Source organism: Bicyclus anynana, chromosome 5 (assembly GCF_947172395.1).
Source record: "Bicyclus anynana chromosome 5, ilBicAnyn1.1, whole genome shotgun sequence".
Lineage (NCBI taxonomy): Eukaryota > Metazoa > Arthropoda > Insecta > Lepidoptera > Nymphalidae > Bicyclus > Bicyclus anynana.
In genome coordinates this window covers 9,514,688-9,529,437 of record NC_069087.1, presented here as the reverse complement: position 1 = coordinate 9,529,437, position 14,750 = coordinate 9,514,688, and the positions used below count along the sequence as shown (strand labels likewise).

Below are 14,750 nucleotides of genomic sequence, written 5' to 3'. Positions count from 1 at the left end.
GTGGATTTCTGTATTCTGTAGGTCTTTGTCCGTCCGTCACTTACAACTGTCACTGTCCACTGTCACTTGTCATTTCTCAAATCTCAAAATCTCATTTTGATGTTTACATTTCATTCTATTTTAATAATTATTCAATTTTTAATTTAAGTTCGAGTTTCACTATTTAAATGTAAATTCGTTATACAGGAAATAAACTTAAAATTTAAAAGCTTACTAACTATCATAATGTATTAATTAAAATCCTGAAAAACAATATTTAAAAAAAAGCGTCCACAGTTCACAAAATTACAGCAATTTCGTTTGAAAAAAGGTATTTACTTTTTATTAATAGCAAAGATCCTTTGTAATATGTCATCATAGATTTAGTTTCAATGCTTTTTACCTTAACATTACATAAATGAATATAACATTAATTTATATATTTTAGCTAATAACCATACAATGGCAGAATGGAAACACTTAATAACTGAATGGCTTAGTGAATATGCTGGCCTAAGAGATAATGAAATAAAAAGTTTTGCGGCTGAGCATGAACACAATCATGAGATAGCAACTGCACTTTTTAATCTTTTATACAGAGAAGATGATAATGAAGGATTTGGCAATACTAAAAACCAAGATGATGATTTTGATCAACAGGTAAAAGGCTTACAAGATTCATTACATTGATTTGCAGCACAGCAGCTACAGCAGCTGCTGATGCTGTTGCAGCAGCTTTATAGCTGTTTTCATGTAACCAAATATATTTCAACTAATTCAAGTCATCTTCATCTAAGGAAGACAGCTAAAATGCAGAATTTGATGATATTAAAAATATTTATAACTGTTTATATATTAACAATATATTAATTTCTTCAAATCATAAAGGGATTTTGTTCTGATCCTATTATTGAATAAATAATTTAGATTATCTATTATTTATTATATATTATTATAGAATTGTTTTCTTTTCAGATGCTAGAAAATGTTTGCATACAATTGTTTAGTTTTTATCGCTCTAAAGAAGTAGAGCTGCAAAGATTCACACTGCAATTTGTACCAACATTAATCTATAGATACTTAAGTTCAGTTGCACAAAGTAATACCAAATCATGCAGATGCATTGAAACCTTACTCATTGGTATGACTAATCTATAATCATGTATAGTTTGATAGATAAGGTTTAAATATTTGTATTGCAATTCTCTTCAAATTATATTTCAGGTCTATACAATTTTGAAGTTGTTGATGAAAATGGAAAACCAAAAGTTGTCTCCTTTAGATTACCATCTTTAGCTCAAGCATCCATATATCATGAGGTAATATTTCATTTATTATATAGCATAAATGAAAAAAAAAATATTTTAACATTTAAAATCTTATCAGTTTGTTTTTCTCCATATTCTCACAATTATAAAAAGCTAGCAGACACGACTTCGTCCGTCCTTAGACCTCTTTAATCAATCTATATCACAAAATCTGTTCTAAGTGGATACCTACTAACTATAAACTACCTCCCTGCCAAAATTCAGCTTTGTACACCAAGTGGTTTTGAGATTTTGTGATGAATGAATGACATTTCACATTTATATATTAAGATGCACAATGTACACGATTGATAAATTTTGTGTATTTAAACAGCAAGAACAATTATTTGTCAAAGCATTGTTTGTGTGTGTGATTTTTTTTTTTTTAATTCATTACTATTGTGCAATCAGCTGCAACAGCTTTAAGCAAATTGCTTATGGGTACTTCAAGGTGTGTGAAATTTAAACAACAAATAATAAAACTGATGCATTGTTTTGTTTTATTATAGCCACTGTCTTTAGGATCACAATTTCTCACAGAAAGTGCTTTGAGAAGATGGGAGGAATGTAACACTAAACTAGTGAGCTGGGGCCCTCATACTCAAGTTGAGACCATCAATGCTCAGAACCGTCTCAAAGTCATGGCTGCTCTCTGCTTTGTTTATAATCGTCAACTAAGTCTACTGCCAAAGCTTGCGTTGAGGCATTTCTGTATTGCTTCATCCAGGTAATTTAGTTCAGCATTAAAAAAAATTAAAAATTAAGCTAGGTACTCATATTCATAAATATCAGCCTATTTTAATGGCCTATTACAGGGCCAGGCCTCCCTCCTTATCAGTGATACTACTGCCTACCCTGAAGACGCATTATAAACTTGTATTGGATAAGGAAATTTCCATTTTTTACAATTTATAAATGTAGCATCATCATTAAAAAGCCTTTTTGACACCTACTGTTTGAAATCAAATGAAAAGAAAGATGACATCATTGAATGAGTCAGATGACCTAGCTAAGCCTATAATTATGGCCTACTGAAGATACTGGTGTTTTTTACTAATAATAGAAAACATCTTTAATATCAAAACTACTATACAGTATTACATTTATTTAATTTTTTCATTATATATAATTTCAGTATTATATTGATATTGTTTGAGTAAAGTGGAAATATATGCCAAAAAAACTAACTTGTTAATGATTGCACACAAATCTTGTACTTGTAATCTTGTTTTAGTACTTGTAATAGTTGTTTTAGTAGTTATTCAGGGGGTGATAGCCTCCAGATTAATCTCACCCAATCTTACGTGTTGATAGATGGGGAGCTTGTTGTAGTATACATATTACTTCAAATGAAATACTAATCTTATTTTTTTTTTATTAAATCTAAAACTAAAAAATATAAATTGTGATACATCTCACGCGACGTTAGGGGGTAATTAGAAGTGATTGTTAAGCCAAATCTCGCGACATATTACCATATGAGAAAATTTACTGTATGTCAAGCTATTAATAGTCACTATTAACAAATTTTGTGTTTTTTTGGTAATCAGTTACATGTAAAATATCTCTAGATTGCTCCATTTTGTTATGTATCCATTATTTTATATCCAATTATATCCATTGTATATTACTATACTACAGCCCTGCATAGCCTGTAGTATAGTAATATACAACAGCCATTACATTATTGTGTTATTTCAAATTACAGAATAGTTACACAAGGATTCCATAAAAAAGGTGCTGCAAGTTCAAAGCAAATCCAACGGATACCAGTGTCTTCAAATATTCTTCTAGAAATGATAGAGGGAGCATATTTTGCTATGTTTAACGAGTTCTACACGTTAGCTCTTCAAGCTATTAAAGATATAGACCAGAGAGCACAATACGAGCTGCTTCCTGATGTCATGCTGGTCACCAGTGCTGTTATTAATTCCATGAAGAATAATCCATCTGGTTAGTAAAAAGGTCATAAACACACTATAACTTTTTATTAACTCACTTTAACTAAATATCTTGCTTTACTACAGTGTATTAAAAGTTATATTACCAACTCTTCTGCCTTGGGAACAGCAGATAGATTTAAAGGCTATTTAAAATAAACGAAATTGAATTTGAAAAAATTGAACTGTAAAAATACTGTTGAAAAATGTAAATATAATTGCTTATTAAAAATTTAGATATAAGACTTAGATATTAAGTAAAAAAAATACATTTCAATGGACATTGAAAATGATTAGCTTAGTAATTTGAAGCCAACAGTGCAACAATTTAAGGGTTGTACGAGAGGCAGAGAGAAAATGCAATGAAGCAATATTTCCGGTTGCGCCGCAATTGGTTTACTTTTGTCTATTTCTTTACACGAGATATGTTGTTTTGGTTGTGAGGCATGCTGGACGGAAGGCTATCTGTGGCACAGATTGTTATGTTGAAATTGTTGTGAGGAAGAAAACACAATATTTTATAGCCCAACCCACGACTCAAACTTAGGACCGCATGATCCATAGCCAAATGATTTAGCCACTGGGCGAATGTATCAGTTAGAATCGTCAGTTAAAAATAGTATTATTTATGTAATTTATTTGTTTTAAGGTCAACCATGCGATGGCCCGATGGGTATAAGTGTGGCGTTGTCCCCAGCAACCACAACAGTGACTATGTCTAAATCAATGATTACAAATGCATCATTCCGCACTAAGAAGTTACCAGGTAAGAAAATAATACAATTATGAGTGTTTTACCAAAGGATATGGTCCTTTTCAGGTCAGGTCTATGTACCACTAAAATTTTTAAATAAATCAGGGATTCTAAAATGTTCTAAATTATAATAATTAAAAAAGCAACAGTGTTTTGCATACTAGAATTATTTTTATTACTATTTCAATCATTCAACCAGGGAATGTTATAAACGTCAACCTTAGGTCTGTGTTATAAATTTACTCTTAACTATTCATTGAAGCTAGATCATGTATAATTTTTGAAAACGTAAATAAAATCTAATAATATCGCACTATAGTAAAAGTGTTGATTGGACACATTTTTCCACCTAGCATCCGTCAAATGCCTATAAAGAAGAACAGGATTCTAATAAATTTTATTTAATTTCGGTAGTAGTTAATCAAAAATTCTCTAATTGTATTAAGTATAGTTTCTTTATATAATATGTTTTTTTTTTATAGATGACATCCCTATCCAAGCTGGTCAGGCCGTACCAACGGATTCGGCAGACATGCTCACTTCGATCACTGAAGAGGGTGAATCCGATGCACCCATACAAAGAGGTGCCGGCGTGCGTAACTCGAAGCCGAAAATGAGTGCATTTCCTGTACTCGGTAAAAAAACTAAAGACTCCAAAGACAAAACTGGATCATCATCTGACAAAAAAGTCACCGTCAAAGATTCGACAAAGGGCATTTGGAACTCTCTCAGCGGTGGAGGGGACATGGTCGACGCTCAGCAGAAGACTAATGTAATAGACACGTTTGACGGCAACGGCAGCTTCAAAGACGAGATCTCTATAAACTCCGCTCACAACAGCGCCGAGATCTCCGACTCGAGGTCACAGGTGACTACTGACTCTTTGGACATAGACACCACGCCAAGATTCGCGGCGATGCAAGTTAGTTCGGTTTAAAATGATATTGCCAATCTATCTATATGTACTACGAGTATATGTATGATACTGTATGAGAGTAGAAATCGAGTGTCTATACTTTCAATAAAATTACCAAAAATTTAATTAGAGTGATACGAAAAACATATTTTTGAAAATCTTGTCTGTGTCTATCTTTATCGCTAAACGGGATCTATTTGACCCGAATTTTCATGTGGATGTCACCAGTATGTTAAGCGAGGAGTTAAATAGGCTTTCTAAAAGCCTGTTTTACCTTTGTTTATTAAGATCGGGTGTACGAGAATAAAGACAAGTGACAGAAGAAAGGACATAAAAACGAACATTCCGTTAATTCTATTTGTTTTGGTACCAGTGTTTACCAAAATTCAATATCAACTGCTAGACGTAAAGTAGGTATTTTTACGTGGCACTTCAATTTGGCACACTAGGCTTGTGTATAAGAAGCGAAAGATGTGAGTCGTGACGTCTCTTTAAAAAATTATCTGAAATATAATCTTGTCACATACAAGTATAGAACCTTCGTGATCACCACAAATGTGTTGAAGTGCCAGGTAAAAAAAAAAACAATTACATTAGGTCGCTTTGGTTACCGATACGATCCTGAAGGGTCTGAGCAGACCTTAAACGTCACAGTAAATTTTATATTGGCAATCATTATTTTATTATGGCATAATATTGTTGGCAATGAAAATAGTAATTGGTACTTTTGACGATGATATAATTTAATATTTAAAAAAGTAGCATTTATGAAAATTAAATTATTTAACAAATTGACCTTTTGCTGCTTCTGTATATGATTTAGATTTTAATCCGTCCATTTTGGGCATTTTGACACATAAACAAAATTAACTGAGGTGAAAATGTTAGACTGTGAAATAAGCAGTTATCATTTTGAACAAATTATTTTGTACTTACTAGGTGGCTGTTTGATCTATTTATAAGTATATATGGAATAATAAATTTATGGTGTGTTCAGTATATAAGAGGGTATTTCACTACAATACCGCACATTATAGTGAAGGTTAATCAATAAAAATCGTATTATGGTTATCATATCATACATACATATTGGTATCTTGTATTATTATTATGAGTTGATCAACTACAAATGCATATTTATATACTTAGCTTACCATTTTACTATATCTGTGGCATAGATTGAAAATTCATTGTTGTATTATTTTTGGTGTAAATGTTTATAGATGTTACAAAGATCTAAATTAAATGTGATTATTATTATCTATTAAGTAAATTATCCAACTTAATATATTAATTTTTCCTGTAAAAAATATTAATTTATTTCTTTAACATCCTTATCTATTACTATTCAATATTCTGATTAACTATTTAGAACACTGCAGAACTCTAAGACGCAGCTGCAGTTAGCATTAAGCAGCTTTCAGAAAATACACAATTAGAAAAAAATTGGCAGGACGTTTAAAAAACCATGCCAGTTTCTACGCGACAAATTGGCGATACCACATTAGGGAAATCATATTTCCCTAAAATAAGGATAGATAATAGCCTAAATAGCTCAACGGTAAGAGTGGTCAGACTCATCACCGAGGGGTGGTGGTTCGATCCCCGCCCCGTTGGTCTATTGTCGTACCAACTTCTAATACAGTCTTTGACTACTAGTCAAAGACTGTATTAGACTGACTGTAACTAGTCGGTAGTTGCAGGGGAATAGGTATATTGGTCATATTTAAAAGGTATGGCAAATATTCTTTAAATGGAAAAAAAGAATCTAGTCAAGGGCCCAATTAACCTAAAGATCTTCAGAGTTAATAGTTCTCAGAATAAGTCTATAGTTACTTATCATGTTATCAATCTTCAAGATTTTGTGATACCATGATCTGGTAGTTGTAGCAACACACTACCTATAATAATGACCAGAGTTTTTTTTTATCAACGCTGCGTAAACTCATAATGAGCAAAGATATTTATTAACATTTAACACTTCCTTTAATTGATATACCAAAGCCGCAAACATCAACTATTGAGCTATAAGTATAGTTTACCCCGATTCTCAAAACAGTTTGAGTGCAGTATTAGTAACTGTACATCGTGTTGTTTTTTTTTTAATTGAGATGAGATCTTTGTTACTTTTGAGTTTCGTTGCAGCAGTAGTTTTGTCATCATGTTTGGCTAGCGATCTAAATGTAGGCAGGGTTTACAACGCTCGGATAGTTTTCCGAAAAAAAGCTAACTACCATGCAATTCCGTTAAAGAAGAGAGTGAAGGAAGTTTTCTATGCAGATCCGCATCAACAGATACTCAGGGTAAGATAATTACAATTTATAATTAGTGGAAAGATCAAATTAAGCATCGCTGGCTTATCATATTATTTTAGCTAGCTTATTTTAATATTTATAACTATTTCTGTTATGTTTTATCCTGCTTCTGTGGTCAGGATTTAATGAAACTTTTGGCGTAGGGTGTACTAAACTACCTATATTGTAAGAATTCGTAATTATATACTTTGCGTGAATTATATTTTTGTGACCTTCAGGGTATAATAGCAAAAGATCTGGATCACTCGGAGAGCAACGCAACGATAACTGCAGGCGGCGTGGGCTTCAGTTTCGCCAACATTCGGCTAAAGAGCGCCAGGGGACACGGCCTTAACTACCAAATTGAGATGTTTGTGTGAACACAACCATGAATTAAATATTCTCTTACACAACGCAAGTAGGTATTTTATTATTGAATCAAAAATAAATGCACTTTTGTTTTGTTTACATGTCATATTAAATGTGTAACTAATTCTCACATTTGCTATGCGTGTGTATATTTATTTACAACATATACCTACCTACTTCCATTTAGATTCAATTATTATCTATTAAAGGAATTGTGAAATAGCTAACTAAATTAGGTAAGTAAGTTTAAAACAATTACTATCTAACTACATAATAGATAATTCATTCATACAATTCCTTACTGGTAGGTGAATAATGGGTCCAGTGACTAAAGTTAGGTGGCTTCGGATCACAACTTTCTGCAAAAAAAAAAAAACATTTTACAGTTTTTTTTTCTTTCATGAAATTCTCAGTAGCAGCCCTGAAGAATGAAGAAATTAGAGGTGTTACACCCATGCCTTGGAGCCTTGTCGGTCCTACTCACAACGTCATCTCATCGTTATGACCGTTGTCCTTTATTGTGATCGTTACGCCGGTCACACACGGTCAAGTATAATGTCGAGTCTGCAGCGCGCTCTGCAATGTAGGCAGTAAAAACCCTATCGAAATAATGTTCTGGGTTACGGTGAAATTGCTGAGAATACAGCGTTCAAACTTTGTTTACTAATATGATAAGATATGACCCTGATGTGATTTGTTATTCCCCGAGTACCTACAGAGCGGGATTCTAACAATCTGTTAAACAAGAAGTAGGTATGTAGGTACCTTTATTTTGTTGTGTTTGTGTGTTGTACTTGTCTGTCACGCTTATCTTGAAGTATTATTCAACTTCAAGTAAAACTTCTTTACGCACGCTCGATTTTGGGACTAAGCTGATGAATGCATGACTCGTTACGAAAAGTGTAATCAGACGAGCCGAATGGACGTTGAGAGGGAGATATAGAATAGCGATGATAGAAAGAGAGACGTTTCGTTCACGATTTCGTTTCTGTAGGAGCAAAGAAGAGAGAACTTTTACTTCAGTTGTGTGGTCTACTCTTACCTATCCTATCACTCGTATTTTTTGTACTGGTTTACAGGTCTAGTCTGTGATGATTTTCATCATTTTATAAAACCTGAATGTTTGCACTACCTCCCAAAGTAGGTAGATAATTAGGTAATATGGTAGGCAACTATGGAGTTTGCATCATGGTTGTTTTTGGAAGTTGAAGGTTTCAAAGACCCTCAATCGTCTAAGTTGAAAGAGCAATTTTACTTATGTTTTCTTCGGGATAATATGCAAATAAAGTCGTTAGTCATCTTCATGTCATACTCTGATGACGTATCTTCCAAGTACCTACCACTTCTCGAAAGAATAGGTAGTGCTCTTATCAAGAATCTACCGAGTAATCGATCTTCACGATTTTGTGATAACTGAAACGTAAAGCAACATTAGGTAGGTACAATAGGTAAACTACTTAGGTACCTATATATACTATATAGGTACCTACCTACTTTTACTTATAATAGTGACCGGTATCTTTATCAGCGCTGCGTAACCTCATAATGAGCTAAGATATTTATTTACTTATAACACTGTTTAATTATTATTATGAAGCCGCAAACAACTCCTACTTATTGTAATTTTGCTCGACTCTCAAAACAGTTCGCGCGCAATATTATCAACGACTTATTGTGTCGTTATTTTTTTCTTTTAAATTCAAAATGAGATATTTGTTACTTCTGAGTTTGGTTGCAGCGGTAGTTTTGTCAACATGTTTGGCTCACGATCTAACGGTGGGCACGAGTTACAACACTCGACTAATTTTCCAACAAAAAGCTAATTATATGGCAATTCCATTTAAGAAGAGAGTGAAGGAAGTTTTCTTCTCAGATCCGGGTCTGCAGACAATCAAGGTAAGATCGTTATATTCATCTAAATTGTTTTATAATAAGTCTTGGACCTGCAAAATTATTTTGCAAAAGAATAAAATGTGTAATCCGAAATGTGTTACGATCAACACTTTCCTTCCCGATATAGTGTTTTAAGTCATCATCATCTCCTTACCCTTATCCCACTTAAGTGGGGTCGGAAAAATATGTCAATCTTTTCCATTCGTCTCTATTACTCGTCAACTCATCATCCACTCCTCTTACACACATGTCCTCTTTCACACAATCCAACCATCTCTTCTTTGGCCTTCCTCTCCTCTTATGACCTTCCACTTGTGTATATAGTGTATAGTGTTATAAGTATTTTACTAAAATATTGAAGGACAAACGCGGACAAGCAGCGACGGGCAATTACTTACTACAAGTAAGGAGTATAAATACATTAATAATTTTACCATCATTAGGATAGCCTTATAAAAGTCGTTTTTGCGCTATATAACTTTCAATAATTTTGGTAACTTTTCAGCTTAGTTTGATACTGATTAACCCACCGACCGAACCGATTAACCCGTTCAAAACTATGTAACGTCAAATGATATGAAGGTACCTACACCTCCGTGCCCCGGAGTAATATAAGATGTTGATGACGGTCATTGTAATCACAGTTCGTTTCATGTAGGATGATGTGGGTGACAGTTCGTTTCACTCTTGAAAGTTTGCCACGTTTCACGATAATAGTACCTACGTATTATGAACGTCATACAGGCGACTGTCTCCGTACCCATGCTATCTGAAAAACACTTTAACATTTGACATAGGTAAACTTCACACTAACCCCCAAGCCGCATTGAAACGGCACTGCGTGACCTCCAAATTCTCTGTAGGTACTAGGGTTATTATAAACAAATGATACTATAAATTTTGTTTTCATTCAGGGTGTAATTGTAAGAGATCTGGATCACACTGAGAACATTGCAACGATAACTGCAGGCGGCGTGGGCTCCAGCTTCGCCAACATTCGACTAAAGAGCGCCAGGGGACACAGCCTTAACTACCAAATTGAGATTTACGTGTAAACGCGACCATAAATAAAATAGCTATACGTTTACATTACTTTAATTTAAAGAAAACGGAGTTTTATTTATATTCGTCTATTTCCATTAACAACGAACAACATATGTCAAAAAGTCAAAGTGAAAGTAAGTCCGAGGGTAGATAGGTAGTTTACCCCAAATGATGCTCTATTAGCCCCTTACTAATAATAAATTACTTTATTCGTTCACTTATTTGAAGTTTCTTGTTATAACGAACAAATGTCTTCTGTCTACATCGTCATCGTGGTCATCAAACGACGAGTGTAAGAAGTTTGATTTGAATCGCTGGTTCTTATTCTCGAGGAGTAACTGTTGAAGTTTCTCAATCTTCGCTATATGTTCCTCTCGTTCTATCTCATTGATGAGTGTTGGCAGATTGGCTGCGCAGACCCACAAATAGAACAGGCCCACTGAAAAGGTATTTGACTTACAAGGTAGGTACGGTAAATAGAGATGATGAAAGTTTTTTTTAATTGTAAGTATATAAATTAGGAGTAGGTAGGTACGCTTATAGTGAAGCAATTTTCTAAAGTAAAACAGGATAATATCTGCGATCATTACTTTCAATGCTACCGAATGTCTCATAAAAGTCAATATATTCAAACCTAGTCATCATCCCCATTTGCATTATAGGGAACCGACAATTCAGTCCTCGGCTGCGCATGATAGAGGTACGGGCAGTATGACAGAGGGAAATTAGAAGTAGACAGCATGAGCAAACTTATTCTAAGTTGATTCCTTTGCTTATATAATCCTATCAAAATAATTAATTCATATTGACACACTTCATCATGCAATCTGCTTATAATAAAATTAGAAAAACTCAAGTGCTTACTAAAATCTCTATAAAATGATAAAAGTAGATATGTGCTATTAGAGTGATAACTTGGTCAATCATGTTACGAGATACCTTGATAGTTAATATTTACTATTTTATCAGAGACTTCAAACAGCTCGTGATTATTAAGAAGCTGGCTAGTTATTAGAAGCTCATAACCTGCGACACCGCGCTGACGGTCGTTCGCGGGTCTATAAAACCACTAAATACCTAATTATATTCTTTGAGCTAAACGTTCGTTATTTATTTTAATTCGAGCATTTTTTTGTTTTTGGAACCTAACTTGATAAGATAACAAATGTAGAAAATTTATCGTTGTTATGAAACAATGTACCTCTGACCTGTGTATCTCGTCGATAAAAATTGAGTCTCACTAAATCTAAATATTTAAAATGAAAGAATCATCACAAAATCTCGAAAACCGCTTTACGAGAAAAATTAAATCTGACAAGGAGAGCCGGATAAAGGAGGTCTTCTACGAACTCAAGGGTGACCGAAGTCGCGGTCGTCCGCTAGTCAATCAAAAAAACATATACCTACCTAAATAAAATTGAAGTGTCTGTCTATAATTTCAAAATAACTGTGTTTTCTCAAGTGCTTATAGTTATTTACACGATCCTACTAGGTAAAACGTAAACGTCTGTTTGTAAGTCTCTGGAACGGCTGAACCGATTTTAATAGAACTTCCACTGGAAAATACTTGAACATTTTGAGCAACATAAACACTACTTTTAAAAAGGAAAACTCCATGGCAGGTACCCGCGGGATTTGTGAAAATTGAATGTCATGCTAAATCTCGGGTGTCCGCTAGTTAATCTATTATTTTTAGTTTTTATACTTAATCAATCTTATAACGTTTTTAATTTCAATATTATATAAATTAATTGATGAAGTACCCACCTAGTTCACTAACAACTGGTACCAAGGAATAAAAGCTACTTACAAAGAACAAAACCAGCGACTACACTGGCTCCAATAACGAGTCCTATATCCATGGTGTTCTGTTTAAGGACCAGCAGGCAAATTGTAACCAGTATTGAGAGAGTGATTAGGCGTACCAGCTCTACAGATATAAATCCCACCATCGCAGCGTTGTTACACTATAGGTCATATTAGAAATAACGTGTTATTATCACATTATTAGAGTGTTATGTATGATGGGTGAATTACAATTCATTTATTTACAATTCATCCATCATTTCAATGGGTTCCTACATTCCATAAAAATGTATCCTTTAATTAAATTAAATCTTTGGTGTTTGATGAAATGTTGTGGATTTTTTTATATATTGGAACCTACAACTCGGTCCTCGGCTGCGTAGGACAAAAGTGGTACCTATGTGGAAATAAAATTATTCATTTGTTAATTCTAAAACTAGGTACTTTTAGAAACAACAAATAAATAATTCTATTATCTAATATATCAGTGCATTAATAAATCTGCCTTGCAAACCGACGTAACGAGATGATAAATTTAACTTACAACGTAGGCTCCATAAATATACAGGATGCATACAGTAATATAAATAATAAAAATAATAATTGAATAGGTTAAGTACTTTTCAGGATCTGAAACAAAGAGGTATGATAGTCACAAGTTACTTTGATACTTATCGTATGTAGGTAATAAGTAGTAAGTACCTTCAATATAATTATTATACAATACTAGTGGACTCGGTCAAGCTTCGCTTTGACTTACGCCTACTCCTACCCTACCCCCACCCTACTCCAACCCAACCCCTACTCTACCCATTTTTCTTTGCTATAAACCTCACGGAGCCCGAGACCTTTCCAACGAATGCAAAACCGTGGAAATCGGTTCGTGTTCGTGCGTTCTGGAGTTATAACGTAAGGAAGAAAAACCCGACTTATTTTTATATAGTAGAGAAGATATTATGCAAAAGTTAATAGTAGCAATCTAGCTCGTTCGACTCGTTCATATCAGAAAAGTTGAGGTTTTTAGTTTAATAGTTTTTTTTACCTGTTTGAATAGTTTCTAAGTATCCATGTACGTATATGAGGTTAAAGTTTTTCATCCAAAGTGATATATGATATTTAATACTCTCCTGATGTTTGTAAGCTAAGCTGCAAAATATAATGCCTACTAATGCTTGAACCTGTAACATAACAATAGATTTTCCTAGCTAGTGACCAATTATTTTATTAAACCTATGATCACTACTAAGCCCAAGAAGAAAAAGTGTGCTTTAGACCACTATAGAATTAAAACTTCTTTAGCTCTTCCTCTTCCGTTCGCCTCGCCCGATTACACTTTTTGTAACGGATTCACTAGCTTATTCCCCAAGTCAAGCGTGCGGCGTAAAGAGTAATAGCTATTAAAAAAGGAATAATATATTAAAACACTATTAAATTCACTCTTACAGCTGAAAAAATCCCCACTAATATCCCACCAAGTCGTAGGGAAAACCAAAAACAGCAGCTATACACGAGCGCCATTTTATACGTTGTAATTTCCAGTTACTTTGATTTTGTCCAGAGCCTAATCAAATAATAATCAAATAATTTGACGTGATGTGGTGTCATTAGTAAAATAATAATAGATATGATATATCGTGATCAGCTTTTGTTGCCATTATATACAATACTTAATTATTCTGTGTTGTCCATATAGTGCCTGCGACTCTGTCTACAAGCATGTTGGAGATTTTACTTTATGTTGGAGATTTTACTTTAGGCACATTATCATATATTTTATTTTTCCTATTCGTGACTATAAAGTCGGTGAAATAATATTGCCTAATATAGGTATACAAATATTTACAGGGAAATGACTCAAACATCACAAACTAACCCATACATAGGTTACATGGAGTTTCTCCCGCTGGGGAATGTTGCCTCGAAGCGCCAAATACTACTAGAACGCTTCGTTCGCGCTTGTTCGCTCATATTTTGCAGACTGATCTCATGAGAACAACAGAACAAAAAAAAACATAGACTCGAATTGAGAACCTCCTAATTTTTTTAAGTCGGTTAAAAAGAAACACACCGACAGACAAATGACTAATTTTTACATAAATAGGTAGGTATACTGAACTATCAAATTATTAAGTTATCTTTGATCATTGCGTGTCAACGTTATTGATCTGGCAAAGTAAACGAATTAGGTACTTCATGTTACTCTATGTATTAAGCATACGGGTCTGTATGACAATAGGCCAATGTTCGATACTAAATAATAGTAGAAAAGTTTTTTTGTAAAGTTCGAGAAAACACGATCACGTCTTCAACATGGTGTTTCTTATGAATTTTCAAATAAAATTTAAACTTACATAGCCTAGCATAGCATATTTACATAATGCTTATATAAAAAAAAAATCATTTTACTATAAAGAATCAAAACAATGAATGTTTGAAGCTGCTAGCTTA

General features: G+C 33.6%; 4 protein-coding genes across 4 annotated transcripts; 3 read left to right on the top strand and 1 right to left on the bottom strand.

The window, feature by feature from the left end:
- Positions 1 to 77: 77 nt before the first annotated feature.
- LOC112052528 (hyccin) lies at positions 78 to 5,485 on the top strand. The gene is made up of 8 exons (XM_024091645.2): positions 78 to 310; positions 428 to 639; positions 955 to 1,120; positions 1,204 to 1,298; positions 1,796 to 2,013; positions 2,995 to 3,239; positions 3,876 to 3,992; positions 4,463 to 5,485. The coding sequence occupies exons 2-8, from the start codon at positions 442 to 444 to the stop codon at positions 4,915 to 4,917; spliced, it is 1,494 nt and encodes a 497-aa protein (XP_023947413.2). The 5' UTR covers positions 78 to 310; positions 428 to 441; the 3' UTR covers positions 4,918 to 5,485.
- A 1,465-nt stretch (positions 5,486 to 6,950) lies between these two features.
- LOC112053416 (uncharacterized) lies at positions 6,951 to 7,698 on the top strand. Its single transcript, XM_052881745.1, has 2 exons — positions 6,951 to 7,199; positions 7,430 to 7,698. Exons 1-2 carry the CDS (start codon positions 7,008 to 7,010, stop codon positions 7,568 to 7,570), a joined length of 333 nt encoding a protein of 110 aa, XP_052737705.1. The 5' UTR covers positions 6,951 to 7,007; the 3' UTR covers positions 7,571 to 7,698.
- Positions 7,699 to 7,995: 297 nt separating this feature from the next.
- On the top strand, positions 7,996 to 10,561 carry LOC112052517 (probable salivary secreted peptide). Its single transcript, XM_052881746.1, has 2 exons — positions 7,996 to 9,455; positions 10,367 to 10,561. The coding sequence occupies exons 1-2, from the start codon at positions 9,264 to 9,266 to the stop codon at positions 10,505 to 10,507; spliced, it is 333 nt and encodes a 110-aa protein (XP_052737706.1). The 5' UTR covers positions 7,996 to 9,263; the 3' UTR covers positions 10,508 to 10,561.
- Positions 10,536 to 13,633, bottom strand: LOC112052310 (uncharacterized). The gene is made up of 4 exons (XM_052881747.1): positions 13,345 to 13,633; positions 12,847 to 12,932; positions 12,307 to 12,463; positions 10,536 to 10,935 (listed from the first exon to the last, which is right to left on the bottom strand). The coding sequence occupies exons 1-4, from the start codon at positions 13,487 to 13,489 to the stop codon at positions 10,715 to 10,717; spliced, it is 609 nt and encodes a 202-aa protein (XP_052737707.1). The 5' UTR covers positions 13,490 to 13,633; the 3' UTR covers positions 10,536 to 10,714.
- Positions 13,634 to 14,750: the final 1,117 nt, after the last annotated feature.

Coding starts and splice junctions, on each gene's coding strand:
- LOC112052310 (XM_052881747.1), bottom strand. CDS start 13,489: ATGTTACAGGTTCAAGCATTAGTAGGCATTATATTTTGCAGCTTAGCT. Junction 12,933..13,344: donor CTTAGAAACTATTCAAACAG/GTAAAAAAAACT, acceptor TCTTTGTTTCAG/ATCCTGAAAAGTACTTAACC. Junction 10,936..12,306: donor AGTCGCTGGTTTTGTTCTTT/GTAAGTAGCTTT, acceptor ATACCTTTTCAG/TGGGCCTGTTCTATTTGTGG.
- LOC112052517 (XM_052881746.1), top strand. CDS start 9,264: ATGAGATATTTGTTACTTCTGAGTTTGGTTGCAGCGGTAGTTTTGTCA. Junction 9,456..10,366: donor CGGGTCTGCAGACAATCAAG/GTAAGATCGTTA, acceptor GTTTTCATTCAG/GGTGTAATTGTAAGAGATCT.
- LOC112053416 (XM_052881745.1), top strand. CDS start 7,008: ATGAGATCTTTGTTACTTTTGAGTTTCGTTGCAGCAGTAGTTTTGTCA. Junction 7,200..7,429: donor CGCATCAACAGATACTCAGG/GTAAGATAATTA, acceptor TGTGACCTTCAG/GGTATAATAGCAAAAGATCT.
- LOC112052528 (XM_024091645.2), top strand. CDS start 442: ATGGCAGAATGGAAACACTTAATAACTGAATGGCTTAGTGAATATGCT. Junction 640..954: donor ATGATGATTTTGATCAACAG/GTAAAAGGCTTA, acceptor TTTTCTTTTCAG/ATGCTAGAAAATGTTTGCAT. Junction 3,240..3,875: donor CATGAAGAATAATCCATCTG/GTTAGTAAAAAG, acceptor ATTTGTTTTAAG/GTCAACCATGCGATGGCCCG.